Raw genomic sequence first — 22,600 nt, forward strand, 5'->3', positions numbered from 1 at the left:
CTTCTTTATTAAAGAGGAAACAGGCATGAAGTGTCTACATTCCTTTATGAGTTTATGACATTCTGTTTGACAGAAGACTTGACATCTGATGTTGCTTTTAATAGCAATGGCTGGTAGCAGTGGAACCTGGGGAAGACAATTGAGGTGTCTTACATACTGGAGTAGGCTGAGAACCATCACATTGACTTTTCCCAAGGTCAAAAGCAAGTTTGAAATGCAAATGTGTCAGGATTGAGGCTTTATAAAGATACCCGATTTATGCTGCATTACATAAAACTGCACCTACCATGCTTGCTGTCAGGATGGAGCTGTGATGATTATAATGTCTTATACACAATGAAAACGGAATATCTATACTCTGTCTCTCAAGGCAAAAGAAAATGGCTAACATACAAGCTGCACCAGTTCTGATGTGTGTATCCGAATAAAGAAAATCTGAGACATTTTAGTTGGTGATAATTATCTGAGAACATATCCAAGATAGAAGCTAAGCACCCTAAAAGCTTACATTTAAAGCACATAGGTATCATGAAAATATGGAAGTATGGGTTTCTGTTATCATTAAATCCTTATATGACCTTCAGCAGGTCAGTTGAACTTATATTTTAGTTTCCCAGAAGACTGGACAAGGCTTTTGATAGCTACTCTTGCTGTGACTTATAGTATGCCTAGAATGTGGCAGCATTGAGTGGAAAAATTTTCTCGTGTCTTGTTGTCTTTTGGTTTTAATGATCCCAACTTTATCAATGAAAAAAAAAAAGATGGTATATTTAAGAAGGAAACTTTAGGGCATAATATGCTAAAAATTGAGATCATTTTAACTTTGATTTGTAAGAAGTGGGAACAGAGTGTATAGTTACTGAGTCTTGACCTGCTTGGTAAAAAGTATTTCAAAAAGTACATATATGTACAAAGAATGTCTAAAAATGATTCAACTATTATTAAGTTTTTAAATAAATGAATCACGGCTCTGTTAGTCTTTTTTCTCTTTGCTTTTCACTTTTCCATAATGACACAGATTTTTGTGGGCTTCTTTGTTTTCTGACCCCCATTTGTAATATACTACTAAGGTTTTCTACAATAGAGGATTATAACTTCCAAAATGAAAAAAAAAAAACCTGTCACATTTAGTCTTTAGTGAATGTTTTATGGCTTTCTCATACTGATTTGTTTTTAAACGATTACATTTCCAATGACAATGAATTGAGAGGAAGAGGAAAAAACATTAAGGTTGGAAAGAGAAACAGCTAGACTTATAAAAGGCTTTCTAAAAGGACTTTTTAGGAAGTGTGAATTTTGAGTGAAATAAGGCAATTTAAATTAGGTTTTATCAGCAGTGTCAGCTTTTTTTGCTGATTAATCAAGATTTTTATTCTGAGGGAAAAATAATTTGGTTTCAGACAGGTAATTCTATCAACCACCTTAACTATTTAAGTAAAGCTCTTTTTTTTTTTTTTAATTTTTTTTTGGTCAGTCGTGGGGCCTGAACTCTGGGCCTGGGTGCTGTCCCTGAGCTCTTCAGCTCAAGGCTAGTGCTCTACCATTTGAGCCATAGCACCACTTCTGGCTTTTTCTGCTTATGTGGTGCTGAGGAATCGAACCCAGGGCCTCATGCATGCTAGGCAAGCACTCTACCACTGAGCCACCTTCCCAGCCCAAGTAAAGCTCTTACAAGATATGACAATATAAATTTCAAAATACTTCTACCATAGAAAGAGTGAAATTTGCTACCATTCTGAGTGGGGATAGGGAAGGTTTCCTATAAAGCTTTATGGCTTTGCCATTGCAATTAGAGAAAGCTTTTGATATCAACAACACTAAAAAAAAAAGAGCCAAGGACTCTCTAAAATGAGTTCTTGATGTATGTGTGTACATGTGTATGTACTGATTTCTGATGTAAGGGACATAAAAGCTAACCTGATTCATTTGTTTTTAGGGGCTCTTGGCTTTGGGCCTCAGTGCAAGTCCATTGGAAAAGGCAGCTGCAACAATCTAGTGGTCACCAGCAGTCCCATGATGGTTCAGCGACTGGGACCCATTTCACCTCCAGCAAGCCAGGTCTCCACAGCATGCAACCAGATCAGTCCTAGCTTACAGAGGGCAATGAATGCAGCCAACCTGAATATACCTCCTTCAGATACCAGGTCTCAAGTTACTTTTTTTCCCCCCTTCCTTATGGTATAATCACACCTCACAAAATGTTTTCCCTTTTCTTCCGGAACATGACACACATGGCACACACACACACATACACACACACACACACTCAATAGACACACACCTCAATATGAGCTCTCAGTATGAGTTTTGCAGGGAATTATGTCTAAAAACTAATCTTATGTCATCATATCTTCTTCATTGGGAGGCATGCCTTTAGTAAGTACTGTTTGGTGGTGTAAGTGAAAGAAAAAAAAAAGGAGATTTCTGGGCTTTGATGACTGAAGTCCAGGGTGTCTATTTGTCACTTCTGGTGAGTAAGTTATATCATAACTTAGCAAATTGAGATGTCCTAGTCACATTTATCATACCTCTTACGTTTCCAGTGTTTATATTGTAAAGTCTCTAGGCTGCTATCAAGCGATTTTGTCAAACCAGCCATCCATCTACCCACCTACCCAAATCTGTATTAAATATCTACTGTTTGCATAATACAATAGGTTAGGGAGATACTAGAGAGAATAAAGGTAGAATTCATGAATTTTAAGACTTTATGATGTGTCTGGGAAGACATATTTTCATATATGAGTTATATAACATTTCAACACAATGTCTGATTCGTGGCAGAATAAGTAGGTACAATAAGTGCCATATGTCTATCTATGTGGGTGAGATTTAAGTAGAAAGTAAAAATTAAGCCCTCAGACAAATGTATATCACAACGTTTGTACTCGGGGTGGGACATTCGCTCAAAGTATTGTATAATGTTTAAGCTCTGTTTCCTTTTTAGGTTAATTATATCATCCTTTAGAAGTTACCATCTTAGAAAGACAAAGTTTTGTCCTCTTGAGGCTAGTTTCTACTGTAATTATGATTTTGCAGACTCATTTTACTCTCTACTTTCACGTTATTTCTCTTATTTTATTTCCTACTTCCTTGGGTTCTAACCCACTAACATGCCTTCTGGTTTTGAGACCCTGTCATTTCCTTTGTTTCTTTCTTCTACTTCCTCTTCCCCCTCCCATCTCCCTCCACTCTTTTCCTAGCCTCCAACTGAGACTCAGAAATCAGAATTCCTGGATCATTTATTTATGCCAATTTTTTTTCATGAGATGGAAACTTGTTTTTCACCGGAGACTTTTTGTGATGGGAAGCCGCTGTCATTTTCCCATTGATGATTTTGCCTTGAGGGACTCCTGAGACTTGCTGTGTGTGCTGCATGCAGAATTAACTGTGTGCATGGGTGGGTGTCACTGAGAAGCCTTCAGCGTCTTGTCTGGCAAGTCCAGCCCATGCCTTGAAGGCAGTCATAATTAATGGAGAAACTGATGGTAGTCAGCGCACAGGCTCAAGCCTTGTACCTTTGTAGGTCCTTTCATGGGTCGGCCAGAGAGAGGTCATTATCTCCGTGTTTTCTGGCGTATTTGAGTCCTTAGCATAATTTTATATCCTTAAAAGATAACACCTTCCAGTGCACTGACAAGTGTTTTTGACTATCTATTTTGTGAGCCCTTCTTGTGGAAATACATTTTTTTTTTTGCAGGATGAGTTATAATAAAAACGAGTTGGTGAAGGATGGAAACTTATTTTCAGCAATTTGGAAAGGTTGCCTATTATTTGTAATCTTTAAATTGGTTTGAGAGTTCCAACAGTGGAAAGAAAAGAGTCCAAGGCAACCGTTAGACATTTTACAGTCTAGAGCTAAAAAAGATGATGATGAAGGAAGCAATTTAGTGTTTTGTTTACTGGGAGCCTGGGGGGCTCAGAGAGGGCATAAACTGTTAATCTTAAGAGATGTCTGCCATAAGAAAAGTTGTAAAACTTGTTGCCCTCCCCCCACAATTATCTCTGTAATTCTTATTCACTTTAGAAAATGTGGAATCTATAGAAAAGCATGAGGTGTGAATGGTAGCCTCCTTAAATCTTGACACCTAGAAACAACCATGGATGGAACTTTAAAATCTGGGTTTTATTACTTCCTATTAATTGAATTGACATGATTTTGTAACCTTTTCCTTCAGTTTATATGCTGTATAAAGTCTTTTGTAAGAAAAACCTCCTTTAGTTCTAGATGATTTCTTTCTACCTCAAATTCCACTTAATAAAGAAAGAATATAAACAATATGGAATTGTTATCACTTTTTTATTACTAAGCATTTAGTATTTTACCCCCAGTGTTACTATAATATAAAGACTGCTTTATGGGATTAACCAATGAACCTTCTATTTCATGTCTCTAGTTATTACAATCAGTTCCTAGAAGCAAAATCGGCTAGTTCAAAAGAGTTGTATTGCTTTGATACGTTTCACATGTATTTTCAAATTCACCAAGGGTCTATGACTGCTTACATCTTACCAAAAATATTTTCTTACATCTTATCAAACATTAAGTGTAAGTCTTTTCAGCTTGAGGTAGAAGATGTTTCCATCTTAATTTGTATTTCCTAATTATCAGTTATTAATAGTTTTCATAGATTTATTGGCTTTATTGTTTTACCTTTTCATTTGAGTCTGTTTTTCTCCAGAGATTCAAATCTTGAGAAAAGCTCTTCTTTCTGAGCTTTGTTGAGCTCTGTTTAATCCAGTGCTGAGAATCATACCTTAATGGATTTCCCTTGATTAATTCTCCAGCCATTTTTGACTAATCCATCTTCATGATAAATGGAAACCATTCTTAGTTGAGGCATAGCCTAAACTCTGTTCTAGAGAAGGGCATCCCTTTTTCTCCCAGATGTCAAGGCTGGGGCACAGATGCACTAAAAGACAGTGGATCAGATCCTAATCTAGGAAAAGAAGAAGACATAGGATGCTGCTTGAGTGGGCTTTGTATGCTGAGCTTCTCAGGTGTTTCCACCTACTGTGCTTCTGCATTTTATGACTGGAAATTCATCCTAGCTGTAAATTAGCCCGATTGAAGATGTGATGGATCTAAGACATGGAAAATCTGAGTGTTTTGCCTAGTTCAGTTCGCTGGTCAGTCACAAAGTTCAGCTAGCCACTTGCATTGAACTAGCTCTTTATCTTCCAAACGGGACATTTTTTGATGGTGATTGCTTTGTTTGTTTGTTTGGAAATATGTCCACCAAACTCAGAGAAAGCTAAGAGTTGGAGACCATACACTGGAATATCTCTCTAGGCTCAAACATTTTTTTTTTTTTTTTTTAGGCTCAAACATTTTTATAAAGCCATTTTATATTCAGAAGCAGTGTGAATTCTTTGGGATTATTTATCAAGGCACATAGACAAGAGCTTCGAGGTAGACTAAGGCTGGTCTTCTTCTCTATGATCTATGGCACTAGGAGACATAGATTTTGGTGAGGATTATTATTAGCTTGAGGAATCCCATGTGATACGAAGCAGGAAACTCAACTTAGCCACCATACCTTTCACTGCTTCATGAGAGTTAACTTTTCCAGCCATCCTAAGCTTTTCTTTGCTGATGGGTTCTGAGTTTTTTTTTAATATTGCTTTCATTTTGTTTGAGCTGTACCCCCTTTTCTTTCATAAATAGTCACCAGAAATACCGTCCTTAGCGTCGGATAAACATATGGAGGTGGAGACTGCTCTCAGTATGATAACCTACCTCTCTGAGCCTTTTGCCACCTTCTTTTCCAGGAGCTTGGTAGGTATGTGCTGTAGCAGGGATCCCAGGCAAGACATTTTGGCAGCCGTCACACTCATTCAACATACTGTTACAGAAAGAAGAGAACACTTGTGTTCTGGTCATCGTGTATGTGCCTTGAAACTCGTTTAACCAGTTCTTTCAGCCAAGCAGAGTATTAGGGGACCATGTATAGGATGTAGTGTGAAGAAATCAACAGACACAGGTGATTCAGCTAGGTTCCTATTTCATTTGTACTCCCCTAAGAAACCCTCCTCTCGCTTACCTACCACACACCATCCCTTTGGTGTAACCAGGAGAGGAGTTTCACAAAACTTCAGGTGTATTTGCTATGTAAGAAAATATTTGAATGTCAGATGATACCTAGGGAAAATGTTTTGTAAGCAACAAATAATATCATTATGATTATTTACTGACTTTCTTTTTGAGACAGTGCCTCACTTTGTAGCCTAAGTTGGTCTTGAATTCTTAATCCTCTTTGGCTTTAGCCTCTTGACTGCTAGGATTAAAAGTATGAGCCTGTGCCATTCTCCTTATATTCACTTTCTTGACCAATGATTTTTTTTTTTGAGTAGTTAGTATGTATGGAATATTCTGGCAAATACTGACTAGGGGGTCAAAAATCTTCCCTTCAATTTAAAGATTTTGACTTTTATGGAAGAAGATACCCACAGATGCTTTACACTATATCATCTTTGAAAGGAGAACTCTTACTGAGAATTAATGCAGTGGGGAGAGGTTTCATGTATTAGAACTTAGAGAGAGAGAGAGAGACAGAGGCAGGGACAGAGACAGACAGAGAGACAGACAGAGAGACAGACAGAGAGACAGAGACAGACAGAGAGAGATTGTTTTCTGTTCATTAATGGTAGAATACAGAGTCTACTTTCTTAAAGATAGTTAACTGTATCTTTAAAACTGAGATGGCCAGAGAGTTAAGCAATATGCTTTACTAGGTCATGCTCAGATTTGAATTAAGACAGTTATACATAATTTGAGAGAAATGAGAATCATCTCTCAATAATGTGATAATAAGCACATCTCACTGTAGGTTGCCCTCAATCCAAGTAATACTCTGTAAGCTAGATTTATACAGGTAGATAACCTGGTCTGTTAATCATTGCTTAAAAGTCTGAAATGTTCTAAACTGATGTTGACAGGTACATGTAACTACCGGAGAATGGGCTTTGGGCATCCGTGTGACCATGGAGCTCTCCCTCTGATAAAGCTCTGGTCCTTGATATTCTATAAGCTTTCTTGACCTCAGAGTATACAACAAAGTTAGTTGTCTCTGCATCCTATATGACATAACTACTGATTGACCCTGGGTCTGAAAGCAATTCCTGCCTCTCACTGGGAAAGGGACCTTGACATCCAATCATCGGGAGCCGTCTGCCTAGCTCACAGGAAGAGCTCATGCTGCAAGGATGCTAGGAAAATAATTGAAAAGTCTCCATGGGGAATTAAAAAAAACACCCAAAACACAGATGGTTCAGGAACTTCTCAGCCCAAATGTGGACCAAGAAAGAAAAATCTTACTTAAGGGCAACTGGACATAAACCCTGCTGTGTTGGTCATTGATAAACATTACTGCTCCCGATGGTGACTTTATGTCGATCAGAGTCTCTCACCTTTCTGCTGTGCATTTCGGAGCAGAGGTGTTCTTATATCTCATGATGGTGTGAAATAGTGCTTTTGGCTTCCATCTTGTGGCACCAAAGACGTTTTGCTTATCTTTTCTAGGAGCTCCTTTGTAAACAGGTTGATGTTTAGCAGCTGGAGATAGTGAATGTGTTAATTTTGGAGAGACACACATTTTTGTATTACGTTTGTTGTAATTAGTTTCTTATTCCCCCCCCCCCCCTCAAAATCACCATAGAACACCAGCACAGGTACATATAAATAATCCAGGTTTTTCTGCCATATACTTTGTCTAGTTCAGGGACTACACTGCCTATGCTATATGCCTATATGTCTAGCCTATTTGTGACAGGTGTTCTAAGAAAGACACCTTTTCTCTTCCATTCATTTTTAAGGCAACAATGTCATATTAACATAAAATGATTTCCCCAGGGCCTGAGCTACATTATAAACCATTTTGATATACAATATGTTGTGACATACGAAAGCATGTTTTCTGAAAGGTTAGCACAGGAAAGGAAACTTGCAAAAGTGAACTACTATAAGTCAGTTGTTTACTCTCAGCCTCAAAAGTACTCTGACATAAGGACAAGAGCTCATAGAAACACAGAGACCCTCAAATGTGATTCAACTTTATGTGCCCCCAATGTGTAATTCCAAATTGGACAAGATTTCACTTTCTTACTTCCTTATATATTATGGATGTATTTTATATTATAAAAAATTGACAATAGAAATTCAAGGTAGAGCCCCTGTGTTCTAAGTGTGTGCTCTACCACTGAGCTACACTTCCACCCTATATATGTTATATATAGTTTTCATTTACTGGAGTGATTTAATGTGACTGTTTATTGACAGTATAAGTTGCTTTGAAAAATCTTTATTTTTTCATAAAATTTTAAACTTATCTTGAAGTGTAGTTGAACAAAGGGGTTCCAATTCAACATGTCAGTTTTTGAACACAATGTGTCTTGATTAATGTCACCCCTTCTGATGTTTTCCCCAACCCCAACCATCCACTCAAGTTATCTGATTCCAATTTCACTTGGCTGCACTGAATACTATGACCCTAGCTAATTTGCTAATATCAATGAAGGTATTACTAAGTCCCTTAGGCAGCTCTTTGACCATAAAGATTTACTTTCCTTTTTCTAATCTAGCTGATTTTTTTTTTTTTTTAACCGCCACTGAGTAGGGTTTACTTGACTCTTTGCTTAGAACTCCTGGGACTTGTGTATTTGGCAAAAGCCTGTCACAGCGTGCTGCACGCAGTAGGTGCCTCATGACCACTTATTTAGTTGGTTTGCCTTCACAAACATCACAGTTTTCCCCAGGTCTTTATAATTTCCCTCTTAACCTTAAAAAAAAAAAAGATATTCAAGAATAAAGACTGTTGATTACCATTGGAAGTATTAAGATTATGCAGAAGACCTTTTCTTTGGTTATTTCTATAAGCATTGGATTTTATTTTAGTATTATTGACCTGTAAGGAAAAGCCTCGAATTTCGTTTTAGCCTCCCCCAGATTGTGGCGATTGTAATTAGGGCAGATACTTAAGTGTAATGCGTTCAGCTCTTAAGCAACGCTGACTTGCTCATTTCTTCTTTTCTTTCTCTTTTCCCTCTGGCTGTCGCTCCAGGTCTCTCACTTCACGGGACTCTGTGGCTTCCACGACTTTGAGTCTGACGGAGAGTCATTCGGCCTTGAGTGTGAAACGAGAGTGGTCTCAGGACTACCGACCCCTCCCTTCGCTGGCCTCCAGCCACGGCTCTCAGAACGGCGTCGATCTAGGGGACCTCTTTAGCCTTCCTCCTGGGACATCCATGTCTAGCCACAGCACCTCGAACTCATTGCCGTCCTACCTTTTCGGCATGGAAAACAGCCACTCGCCTTACCCCAGCCCCCGACACTCCTCCACGCGCTCCCACTCGGCCCGCTCCAAGAAGCGAGCGCTGTCCCTGTCCCCGCTGTCCGATGGCATTGGCATTGACTTCAACACCATCATCCGCACGTCGCCCACCTCCTTGGTGGCTTACATCAACGGATCGAGGGCCTCCCCGGCCCACGTGTCCCCCCAGCCAGAGGTCTACGGGCATTTCCTGGGGGTGCGTGGCAGCTGCATTCCCCAGCCGTGCGCGGTGCCCGGTGGGCAGAAGGGCGTGCTGGTGGCCTATGGTGAAAATGGGGCGCCGGAGTACGAGCGCATGCAGCAGCTGGAGCACGGTGGCCTGCAGCCGGGCCAGGTCACCAACATGGTGGTGCAGCATGGCCTGCCCGGGCCGGATGGCCAGCCGGCTGGCATGCTCAAGACGGAGCGCCTGGAAGAGTTCCCAGGCAGCGCCCTGGACCTACCCTCCGCCCCCCCTCTTCCTCCTCTGCCACCACCCCAAGGCCCCCCACCCCCTTACCACGCCCACCCACACCTTCACCACCCCCCGGAGCTGCTGCCCCACGCGCAGACCCTGGCCCTGCCCCAGGCCGCCCTGGATGAGGATGGAGAGATGGAGGACCTGGGGGGCAAACACTGCTGTCGCTGGATAGACTGCAGCGCGCTGTATGACCAGCAGGAGGAGCTGGTGCGGCACATCGAGAAGGTCCATATAGACCAGCGCAAGGGGGAAGACTTCACCTGCTTCTGGGCTGGCTGCCCCAGAAGGTACAAGCCCTTCAATGCCCGCTACAAACTGCTCATCCACATGAGGGTTCACTCTGGGGAGAAGCCCAACAAGTGTACGGTGAGTTTTCTGAAACCGCAAGGGGCCATCTTTCCTAAAGGTCCAACTCGATTTCATGTGTGTAGCTTTCCACATTTTGGAAGGCAGGTGAGGAGACAGTTCCTATTTTGGGGGTGTTGGGCTGTGGGATGGGCATGTGTGTCATGAGATCGGACACTTCTTCAGCCTGGCCTTTGATGAGTGGTTGGCAACTGGTTTCTCTCCCTATCTAGGTTCTCCTCAGCAAAGGTGTATGATCCACTGTCTTAGGGTGAGTCAGGCTACCACAAGGGCCAAGATTGTGGACAGTGTCCCTGGGCCCAGACTTAAAGTTTCCAGAAGAACATGAACTTGGCACCAGCATTGGCCGCTTTTTCAGTGATTTCTCTTTCCTTCCAATAACTGAATGAAAATATCATTTAGGGGAGTTGGTTATGGTATGGAAGAAACAAAGAAACCCACCACTTGGTAACTTGGCAAAAATGTTGTTGCATACATCCATATGCCTGCACAGTGCACCTTGCAAAGATGATCCATTTATAGCCAGCATAGGAACAAAAATAACCCAGAGGGCACACAGAAGCAGAAGCTGGCAGGATCCTAACTAATTTTAAGGAGGACAAATTTTGTGAAGAGTATAAGGAGAAAGCTTTGAGAAGGGAATGTGTCTTTCCTTTTGAATGAGCTTGGTATCTCTCCTCCCCACCCCTACCCCCACCCCCCACCACGTTTCCCCTCTACTGTTAATCCTGGAACTCTACTTCTTGGCAAAACATACGATTTCTGAGTAATAGAATTCTTAAATGATTTCACAACGATTTCACACCTCACATAAACCTTCAGGGTTTATAAGAAGGACATCACTTTTGGGACCACAAGGATGGTTTTTCATAATCTCAGATGGCTTACTTAACTGTTGAAATGGGAGAACACGTGTTTTGTATTAGTTGAGATGGACAGGGATATTTCTTTAGAGCTAAAAAATAAAAATCTGAGAATTCGGTGTGCTCCCTGGATATCCAATATGCTGGCGGTCACTAAATATGTGAAGTATTATGAATCAATTTGGAAAGAAACTTATTCAGACTGTGATCTCTCAACCAGAGGCCCTTCCATCTCTCTAGGATATCATGTTCGAAAGTATCTGGACTATATTTATATGCTTGATTGTAGATTGTCTGAGCTGTCTGGTTCATGCAAGAGCAAACCAAACAGGTGATAGCTGTAATGCAAGTATTAGAAGCACCTTTTTTCACAGTCCAGTAGGTATTTTTTGAAAGAGTTTTCAGAATTTCTGGTGGAAAGAAATTTCATTTCTTGTTATTACATTATGCCCCATGTTGTGATTTTTTTTCTTAAGGAAAACCTGAAGCTGATACATTGTGAGACGCCAGGTTTTATGAGTGAAAAGAATAATTACATTCCAGGAGGCAAAACCTCACTCTGTCAGTAGGATTCTGCACTATAAATGCCAGAAAGAAGCAAGCATTGGGAGGCAATCCCATTTACTCTGTTTGGAACACACCAGCCTATTGCAAGCGGGAAAGACATTCAGTTTCTGAAGGAAAACAGTCCAACCTTTCAGTTCTGACTAATCCTGGCTGAAAATAGTTGACTGGATTTGGCTTTATTGAAATAAACATAAAGACGTGAATTATCCCCCAAAATTAATTTTTGTGCAATGGGATTTCCCCCATTTTCCCTCTGCTACATGATTTTCAAAGACATAACTTTATGAAGTTGACTTTTGCTCGAGTACATGATGAATATTAAAAATAGAAGTAGCCGAGTGAAAAAATAAGCAGAGAGGTGAACATTTGCATCTTTGGATACCTTTGGATAGTTTTTCATTGTGCTATTCGAGAGGCGTATTGGAAGTGATTTTTTTTTCTCCTAATCTACTCACTCCTCCTTTATGGATGGAATCTTTGCAAAATTCATATTATTAATAGCATATCAAATCCAGAATCACAGATTATTTACTTACATGTTATGGTATAAATGCATTTATACAAAGCAAGGTTCCTTAGGGGCCAACCAATCCTACAGTTTTAGTTTAGTGAATACACACACACACACACACACACACACACACACACACACATACACACACACACACACACACACGTGTATTTTTTTAAAGGAGGAAGACATCCATTTCCATATAAACAACACATCATGGACCTTAAGTCTTCTAAAGTCTATGGTGTTGTCATGTGTCACGTGCTTGATTTATATGGTTATAGCTCTCTGGCAGTAAATTATTTTCCTGGGAAAGTTTAATAGCCCTCCCAAATTGTAGTCCATGGATAGAAAGCATGATGCTTAAAGTGGTTGTATACCTGTGGGTGGGGGCGGAGTATTTCTCTATCTTTTGCAAAATGAATATTTATAGCCTTAGAATCCAGACACAGAGAACTTTGAACACTGAAATGTTTCACTGCTTTAAAGTCTGAAGGTAGTTGATTCAAAGCCAAATAACTATGCCAAAGAAAATGACCACTTCTTTTAAAGGGCTAGGATGTGATAAGACTCAGTCCATTTTTGTTTTACATGTTCAACTGCCTTTCTTTTCTTTTATCTTTTTTCTGAATGTGATAGAGTTAGTCATGATTTCACTCACTGGGTTTATTGACCCAAGAAAGGGAGGATGACCCCTTTGTTTGGTGACCATGACTACAGGCAGTACAAAGAGCTTCTGAAAGTTCTGGTAAAAGGAGGGTGTGTCAGAGGGCTGGAGCCTGCTTACAGTAAGAGCTTGACTCTGGTGTCCTCTCTCCATGTGAAATTTCCTTTCCTGGATGGGACATGCATTTGTAGAACCTCTGCCCATAACTCTGAAACTCATTCTGTCCCTCACGATTGCTATCTAGGTGGCACCTCTAGGATTGTGAAATCATCATTTTCTTGTACTGGAAGAAGAGAGTTCCCTCCCGCCTCCCTTTTCCACCCAAAACAACCCCTCATGCTTACTGAGTCTTCAGAAAGCCAAACCAGCTGTTCTCTGCAGGTCTGACTTGATGGTATTCCCATCCAGTGGGGAAGGTCTTGAGAAGTAAAGACTGAGGAAAAATGGACAGCTAAATGAGAATCTGAGATACGGCAGTATTATAGTTCAGATTACTCCAAGTTCATTCCATGTCTATTTACTAAAGCAACTGTGGCTGACAACGGTTCTATTTTGAACTTGCTGAGCTTAGGCTAGTAACTCCCAACTGTGGTAAACCTGGGGGTTTGCAAAGTCACTGAGCAGTCTCAGGTGTATCTATGTGGAATTTGGTTATGTTTTTCTAACAGGAAAAGGTTTCAGACACTCAAGTTTGAACAAGCCTTGAAGACTTAGAATTTGTTTCTTTGTCCAACCCCCATTTTGATGTTCTTGGGAGGACAACATAAACTGTAACCCAAAACCATGCAAGTACACTAGCCCTAACCATGCCTAACAGTATCTATAGCAATGGTTCCAGAAGAGCGCACACTGAGAATGCATTTACCATACCGAGGTTCTTGTGCCATTAAGTTGAATGGTGGCAGTGTCCGGTTGTGTGCCCAGCGAGGTGTGTTCTGAAGGAGACAGAGCACTGTGTCTGTGAATGCCTGTTTCTAACCACAATGCTTCACTGCTCAGCTGATCAGGGCAGTGGAAACAGTGGCCCAAGCTTCTTCTCTTGCCAAAGTTAGAGACTCTGAGGCTTTCCTTCATGCACAATTGAAAGCAGTTGTTCTGGGAAGTTCCAGAGTGCTAATAAAGGAATTAGGGGCAATGTGGGTTGCCACTTCAGTGTTGCTTATTTTTCCTGGATGAATTTTATCCAATAGCAAAAGAAGGAATTTTGCAAAACTTCTACCCACCCACAGGTTTTCATGAAAATGTCACTGACCAAAGACAGTTTTGAATTTTGTATAAATTGACTCATTTCTCCACAGGCATTTTGCCTGGCACAATCCAGTGTATTTGCTTTGGCTTGAATATTGGGCAGTTTTCTTTGTAAGTAATATTGGATTATGAAGACAAGGGAAAAAAATACATGGAGTTTGTGTCCTTCTTCTTCCTTTATGGCTTGATATATGGGTTCATGGTCCAGTTTTGGCCGTTCCTTGAGGAAAAGTAAATTCATTGTAAGCTTGTAGAAGGAAGTTTTTTCAAATCCCTGGTTTAGTGGTTTTTGATAAGACTTTTCATTGATGGGATGATCACAATTACATGTCCAGAGGGACATTAGGAAAATATTGTCTCATTGTAACCAATTTCATAACCTTCATAATGGCAAACATGCATGTTGTTATAATACCAAGTATCAATAAAGATAGCAAGAAGGCAGGATATGTGAATATTGTTGGAAAAGTAAATTAGTGTACCCTCTTTGGAGAGAGTTTGGGTACACTTATTAAGACTTAAGATAAACATATCCAACAAAACTATGTCTAAGTGTCCAGCCAGGAGATTCTTGTGTATGGCAGCAAGGAGCTGTGAGAAAAGTAAGGAATTTGCAGCTTCTAAAAAGCATAGATAACCCTAACTTTCCATAGATAAGGTGATTTATTTCAATTCAAAGAAGGAAACTAGGCACCAGTGGTCCATACTTGTAATCCTAACTACTCAGAAGATTGAGATCTCAAGGAAGGTGGTTCAAAGCCAACCTGGGCAGACAAAACTGAGATTTTTCTCTCCAGTTATTTGGTGGCTTCATTGGTTGAGTGCTGGCTTTGGGCAGAAAATGTTAAGGGATAGTGCCCTGGCCCTAAGGTCAAGCCCAAGTATCTTCAAGACAATATAAAGGAGCTTAACATTAATGAAAAAAAAATATATATCCTATCCACATAGGTAAATCTCAAAAAAAATGTTGGGTGAAATATAGCTATAAATGGATGCATGTAGTATACTAGAAAGTTATGTACACTTCAATACACTGAAGTATCATATAGTTTTGCTGATATATAATTATGTAATTAGGCAATGAAAATCTATTGACAGGATATTCAGTAATTTTAGGATAGTGAATAATTAATAGAGAGGAAGGAAACAGGCACTGGGGATTTTGCTTTACTTCCTTTCCCAAGAAAGAATGAAATAGATAGGTTCAAATTTTCACTTCTTTTTAACTTGGTCACAGTAATATACTAATAGGCGTGTGTCACAATATTTTGTATTCTTCCTTGTCTATTTGAGATGCTACCTAACCATGTATTTTTAGACAAAAAAAAAAGAAAGAAAAGCAATTAGAATACAACTGCCTTCCATTTTAAAGATGAGAACCCAGCCAAGAGAAACTGATTTTTCCAGGACTAATAAGTGGTGACGCGCTCCTCACTTAAAGTATCTGAGTCACTCTTCTGAATTTGAATGACACTGGGTTCACTGAAATTGCTTCCGTGAAAGGAGATTGCCACATGGTTCAGGTAGAGAAGAGTTTATTGGGTGTGGGGGAGAGCTGGCGGAACAAGATGGGGCATGAGGGGTTCAAGGGGAAGAGAAAGGGAAGAAAAAGGGGGGAAAGGAAAAAGGCAGAAAGGGGCAGAACTAATGATGGACACTGATGTATAAGGAGAGGAGGAGGGGCGGAGGTGTGGCCACAGTGAAGACCTCAGATCCCACTGCCCCCAGATGGGCCCTCCTTATGAATGCTGGAGGTGGGGTTGGGCCTTCTAGAGAAGGGGCCTTCTGTGCACGGAGGGTTTAACAATGGGGAAGGAGCCATTTTTCCCAGGTGGACTTAACACTGGGGAGCTTTGCAAAGTACCAATACCTGGGGAGTAGGGTCACTCCACAGTTTTGGATCTAATTGGCTTAGGGTATAGTTTCCCAGTGATTCTAACAGGCAGCCAAGGCATTAGTACTCTACAACTTTCCAAGTTCTGATTGTCAGCTATAGATAAATGGAAGTCTACCCTGTCTCTTCAGTCCAAGCATATGATGGTAATCTTTAGTAGAAAGTACTTCTTCATGATCACCAGTGTACTGACATCAATGAGGGTAGATTAGTGTTCCTTCAGAATAACCTCCAGAGAAAAGAGATGAGAATATCTTAGAGTTGACTGGTTTCAGCTGAGTGTCCATTTAATATTTGTGTGTCACTTGTCCTTGTAATCGTTAAAAGTTGAGATGAGGCTCAGGATGGCTACCTCCTTGCTTCCCTGGGGTAGAAGCAGCACTGAGAAATCTGCTGTCTATTTCTCATTTTTAGAGGTACGAGTGAGCAAGGTTTCCTTTAAACACTATGCAGCCTCTCAGGCTGTTAATATCAAGCAATCTTCAAAACTCTTTCACTATTATGGATATTTCTGAAGAGTTGGTAAATTACCAAACTATTGAATTTTTCCCTTTTGTTTTATTTATTTATTTTATCAAATCTGCCTGATAATTGATTAAATAAATAAAATTAACATTAATATCCTTCTTGTCTCTTGAGGCTGAAACATCACCAGCAAAACATCTGGTAAAGATCAGAGAGTTTAGCTTCCAAATCACAACCCACAAGGCAATAGCCTGTCAGATATTAGACACAAACTCAATGATTTAAGACTCAAACCAAATCCAAAGGTTTTCCCCCCGTGATTTTTTTTAACATGAGAGGTATACAAACATAATCATTTATTTATGTACATGTTCAACATACTGTAGATATATATGACTGTAGAGAGAGACATATTATATGTATATATGGCATATATATATGTATATATATATATATATACATATATACATATATATATGTCACCACAAATTAGGAAGCCCCTAGTATAGGTGAAAGCAAAACCACAGAAATTTTTATCAGATGGAGAATTGACCACAGTCCATAAGACGTCTGTCAGATTGGATTTCACATTACCAAAGAGTGTTCAGAAACATGCCATTTGGTAGTGGTTTAATTTGATTTGCCTTTAGAAGGCATTTAATCCAGTTTACCTAGGGAACTGACCTTTTATGAACTTTTGTCTTGAAAATAAATTCAGAGCAGATTGGGGCAAACTTTTCAAAGCAAATCATGGTTTATGTTTCTCTGCCCTGTGATTCTAGGATTAATGAAAAATAATAGATAATGAGAACAACCCTAAGAAGTTAAATATTTGAGGCTTTACTCTCATTAACCAAAATCATTAACTACATGATAGTTAATGTTCCTTTTCATTCTTGCTTGTTTTGTGGTTCATCTCTTGTTTTATACCCTGAAATAACATTTAAAAATTAGAATGATGAAATTTCTTTATAAAGAATTAGATGAAGGCAATATGTGTCAAACCTTTTGAGGTCGGTTCATATATATGGATTTGAAATGTATTTTTCTTAGCTTTTTTTTTTTTTGTCAGTCATGGGGCCTGAACTCCGGGCCTAGGTGCTGTCCCTCAGCTCTTCAGCTCAAGGCTAGTGCTCTGTCACTTGAGCCACAGTGCCATTTCCAGCCTTTTCTGCTTATGTAGTGCTGAGGAATTGAACTCAGGGCCTCATGCATGCAAGGCAAGCACTCTACCACTGAGCCACCTTCCCAGCCCCATTTTTTTTCTTTTTAAGTAGAGGTGCTTCTTGCTGTGGAAAATTCATTTGGCAATTTATTAGAAATGTGTTCTGTGACCTTTGTAAAACTTCTTCATTATCTGTTCTTTGGATGTTCATTTTCACATATTTGAGTCCAGATAGAATTTGATTGTGTAGAGTGAAAGACCAGACACCTTTATTATTTCTAAAAACAACAAAAAAACACAAACAAACAAAAAATGAGGGGGAGGGGGCAAGTCAGATTCTCTGTGATTTTTTTCAGAAACATTTCCTTCAAGTTCTGGGTGGAATGACTGAGAAATGAGATGTTGGTTTGCATTGTTTTCCCCTCAAGCAGGATTTATTCATTTCTGGTGTAATTCCGAGACAAGGCTTCTAGATCGGCTAGAAGACAAGGGATATTGTCACTCTGGGCTATGGCTTTGTGACACATTCAGGCCCTGAGTATGGCCGGCTTGATTTCATCTCGCTCTAACTCTGAGAAGCCAATGTCCGACTCCAGTTCAAAAGAGGTGTCATTCATACGGAGTTGGACTACAAAGTGGAATGAAATCCATGCCTTCTTATTTTGCAGCGCAGCATTTAATTTTATTTATTTCTTAGGTCTTAGCTATAGACTTGAGTAGGGAAAATAGTTTTGTTTTGTTTTTGTGATGAGACTGGGGCCTGAAATCAAGGCCTTGTACGTCTTCTACTTTCTTGCTCACAGCTGATGCCCTATCACTTGAGCCATACTTCTAGTCCTGCACTTTGCTAGTTAATCAAAGGTGTAGCTTTACAGACTTTTCTGCCCAGGCTGGCTTTGAAGTGCCTAAGATCTTTCAGGTCTCAGCCTTGTGTGTGGCATGAGCTATTGATGCCTGGAAAGAATCGCTGATTCTATGTTTTCTTTTTATGGTCAGTTGCGGGCCTTGAACTCTGGGCCTGGTCACTGTCCCTCAGCTCTAGCGCTCTACCACTTGAGCCACAGCACCGCTTCTGGTTTTCTAGTAGTTAATTGGAGATAAGAGTCTCATGGACTTTCCTGCCAGGCTGGCATTGAACCACTATCCTCAGATCTCAACTTCCTGAGTAGCTAGGATTATAGGCCTGAGCCACTGGAGCCCCGCTTAGCTGATTCTTTAGAAGGAGAATTTTGAAGAAGTTTTTAAACTAATGAGTAATATGGGATGTTGCTGAGACATTAGAAAATAAGACACCTAGGAGCTTGGCAGGCAAGAGAAATATAAATGAGTAATTAGAGCTAATGCTCCAAACATAAGGTAAATATATGGTTTATTATTCAAATCAGGACTATTTTTTTTTTAGAGCAATGTAGTTGTGTTTCACAAGAACATTTTCTAAACCTGGGGGAAAATGGGAGTATAGTTATGAATACCCAGTGCTCATTCATTTATTCATCTGGTCATTGAGAGCAAATCATGAGCCATATCCTGTTCTTGAAGCCAAACATACATAAATGGGACATTTCTATGAGGAACTTAGTCTTTTAGGGCCACCCTCTAGAGATGTACAATGTAATTTAGTGGGAACATGGGAAGAAGCTCCCAACTCAGCCAGTAAGGACTGTGCATGCTTGTTCTTAGAGAAGAGGACTGCATCTTGCAATTAATTCTTCTCAGAGAAAGGAAGCAAGGCAATTCTGTGTCCCAGATGAAGAAATGAATTTCTAAGAATTGTGATAGTGAGACTTGGTGGGAGTGTGAAGGGAGCTGGAATGACTCATGAAGGACTTCTATCAAACCAGGATAATGTCAGTAAAATTTGCAAACCTGATTAAAATGAATGCAACTCTAGCAACAACAACATGCTCCAGGAGATCGTTTCATTGAGGTGGCAAGCACTATGTGTTTAGTCATGTAAAATAAAACCTGGACTCCCTCCTACCTTTTCCAGTGCCTTTTCAAATTTACGATTTTTTTTTCTGGCTGAAAGGTATATATCTCTTGGCACATGTCATATAAAACACCATTTTTCCTCCCCTGATACCAAGTGACCCTTCAAGGAAACACATAACAAGAAAGCATTTTTCTGTTGACTTGGAAGATAAAAGTTGAGGTGAGAGAAGATCACAGCCATTTGATCAATTATGTAGAATGATTAAGATGTGGACAGAGGCCGCATATATACGTTACCCTGTGTGTGAGTAGCTTTCCATTAGTTAACTATTTCCTTTTATTCTCTGTAAAGAGACTGAACAATCCAAACAAAAAGTTTGGATTGGCGCTTATTCTGCTGTGTTTCCTAGCCTTTTCAAGACATTTTTTCCTCCACTGGTGGAATTTACTTTGAATTTTTTTTTCCCCTGCTCAGTCTAATTAGTAAAGAACACAATTGAGTGCTTGGGACATTTAGAAGAAATGAAATTATGTGGATTCTCATCAAAATGCCACCTATTCTCCATGACCCCATCGAGAATACCATCTAGCCTCTCTAGGCTAGAGAATGCTAGGTGACAGGAAGACGTACATACCTTTAGCTTATTAATGCTTCCTGTTCTCACAGCCCTCATCTAGTTTAGGGCTACCCCCAGAGGACCCCAAATGTAGCCTAGAACTCCTGTTTGGACTCACGCCTTTGGAGTGTTGCAGGTTCAATGGGAACCTGGATCCTTGTTCTTCCAATTCATGAGGCAGCTCCCTGAGCTCAATTCCAGAACAATTTCTGTGTCTTCGAATGCTCGTTTGTTGACACTTTCACTTGGAAACACTGGGTGTTGGGTCTGATGAGCGCGTTTAATGAGAAATGTTGCTATCGTGGTTTTCTTCTCCTTTGCCACTCTCTTCCTCCATCCCAGTTGCAGTTTCTACTATGAGAAACTTGTCCAGAAAAGATCAAAAGATGTTTTATTACCAAGAGGATGGAGAGGGATATGTAGCTAAGCCTTTACCGGAAGTTCTAAAATAGAAATTTGTCCCCCATGTCTGGGCTTCCTTGGGATTCTCCACACAGCTACCTGTGCCTCTTATTTTCCTTCACCTATTTGATGCTTCTTTCTGGGAAATGATGTGGGGAAAGAGAACTTCATGTAAGTAATGGTGAATGATTAAGAAGTGGTTCAGTACTTTGGTTCCTTCAGGAGAAGCTATATTTTGACGAGGAAGGAAGTATTAAACCTCTCTCTTAAACCCAAAACTCTTTCTGGGAAACAGAGGAAGAAAGATAACAGTGTGGTATAAATTCTAAGCTACTAGCTTACTTTAATCCTCATGATAGTCCACAAAACTAAGTAATATTGTGAGATTTGAGATTCAGATTCTGCTCTTTCCCTACATACCAAAGGTTCATGTAGTTATTCACCTTTGAGTTCTATGAACAGCACACAGCACCTGGCTCAATGATTGAAAATATTAAACTTCAAACACACACACACACACAGTGTGGTGTGTGTGTGTGTGCAAAACTAGGTGATAGATACTTGGAAGTTCATTATTCTAATGTGTAATTTTCTAGGATAAAATAACAAAAATGAAATACACATTGCACTTAATTTATTGGAAAGAGAAAATACTTTGTTCCCATTAGCTCCTTCCAAAGTGATTTTTTCCCTTACGCAACCTGTGTTCTACTGATGTGAAAGCAAATTAATTTCCTCCCCCATTACTTTTGAAGTGTTTTCAAGGGAAAACACTCTGCTTAGGAATGAGACAAAGGGCTTAATGTAGTGGTTCATGCCTGTAGTCCCAGCACTTGGGAAGCTGAGGTGGTGAGAGTATGAGTTTGAGACCAGCTTGATCTACCTAGCTTATTGTTGTTCCAAAAGAAAAGAGAATGAGAGGTACTCTTAAATAGTAACCTGGTATCTATAAAGGCAAGTGATAAGAGGGAATAATTATTGGGGAGCTGTATTAGGGCTTGGAGGGTAAAGGTTTATTTCTTAGTCAATTCCTACACAATTTGGAAGTCTGAGCCTAGGTTGAAAAAAAAAATGGTTGGTGAGAAAATTTGAAGAACCAGGTCTAGAAATCACACATTTCATGTCTTCCCCCAATGACTGTGGACAGAACTCATCATATGGTCCCAACTCATTACATGGAGGCTGGGAAATACGGGTCCCATAGGGGACCCATAGGTGAAGAGTGCACTGTATGGTGTCTTCCCAGGGAACTAGAACTGTCTCCTGCTTTTACTGCTGACTTAAAAGGTTTTCTCCTCTCTCGGAAGAGAAGAAACGTTTCTGCCATGATCTTGGAGCGCTTTCTTGAGTGGCCACCCTGCCTTCAACACAAGGTTCTGTTCAAGACCATTTCCTTTCTGCTTATCAGTGCTGGCTCCCAGGACTTGATTTTTCAATTTACTAAATCATTCTTAGCTTAATCATTTTCTTCTTCCTTATTGACTCTCCAAGGATTCCATTGCCCTAGAGTCACTACTTCTGGGGAAACTTTCCTTATCTCAAGTGGATTAGTCACTTTTTTCCACCTTCTCTAACAATGACATGTTCGGGGTGCACAATTTTCTGTCCTCATGTCTCACAAGCACTCATCCTGAAGGTTGAGCTGCTCATTAGCAAGGGCAAGGCTATTCAATGAATCACCCAGAGGTCTACCATTGTGCACAGAAATCTGGTGTGAAGGGCTATTTTACTAGGACCCTGAAAAAGAATATTCCCCATCTGTTCATAAAGTAGCTTATTTGATACACACAGTGTGTTCATAAATACTCTTCTGTTCTCTCAATGCTTGGCTTTTGGTCTTGACCTGGCACATACTCAAGGAAAAAAATAACAATGTGCCTCTATGGACACATTAGATCCATTTTTTTTTATATTCAAACAAATTGAAATTGCCTGGCTCTTTGTAATATGTCCTTTAGTGTGTTTAAGCTTGCAAAATTACCCCCAAGGATGACAAATTGTAAACACCATTCAATACCACAGGCCCAGTTCAAGGCCTGTGGCAGAGTTCTGCTGATATTTGCCCTCCTTAGAAATGTTTAAAGCGTTGTAGGAAAATGAAGCTAGGTAAACAA

The 22,600-nt window shown here is 40.0% G+C and overlaps 1 protein-coding gene across 4 annotated transcripts in view; it reads left to right on the forward strand.

Annotated features, from left to right (window-relative positions):
• The window catches only part of Glis3 (GLIS family zinc finger 3), a 449,742-nt gene that overhangs the window by 143,803 nt on the left and 283,339 nt on the right, over positions 1-22,600 (forward strand). For 3 of the 4 annotated variants that reach the window (XM_042699395.1, XM_042699396.1, XM_042699394.1), the window contains 2 exons: positions 1,937-2,144; positions 9,060-10,155. In XM_042699395.1, coding sequence (XP_042555329.1) covers positions 1,937-2,144; positions 9,060-10,155 — 1,304 coding nt within the window. The remainder of the gene's footprint in view (positions 1-1,936; positions 2,145-9,059; positions 10,156-22,600) is intronic. The other variant, XM_042699397.1, reaches the window with a different exon arrangement.

The sequence above is a fragment of the Dipodomys spectabilis genome, unplaced genomic scaffold (assembly GCF_019054845.1).
Source record: "Dipodomys spectabilis isolate Male_0828 unplaced genomic scaffold, ASM1905484v1 ptg000241l, whole genome shotgun sequence".
Taxonomy (NCBI): Eukaryota; Metazoa; Chordata; class Mammalia; order Rodentia; family Heteromyidae; genus Dipodomys; species Dipodomys spectabilis.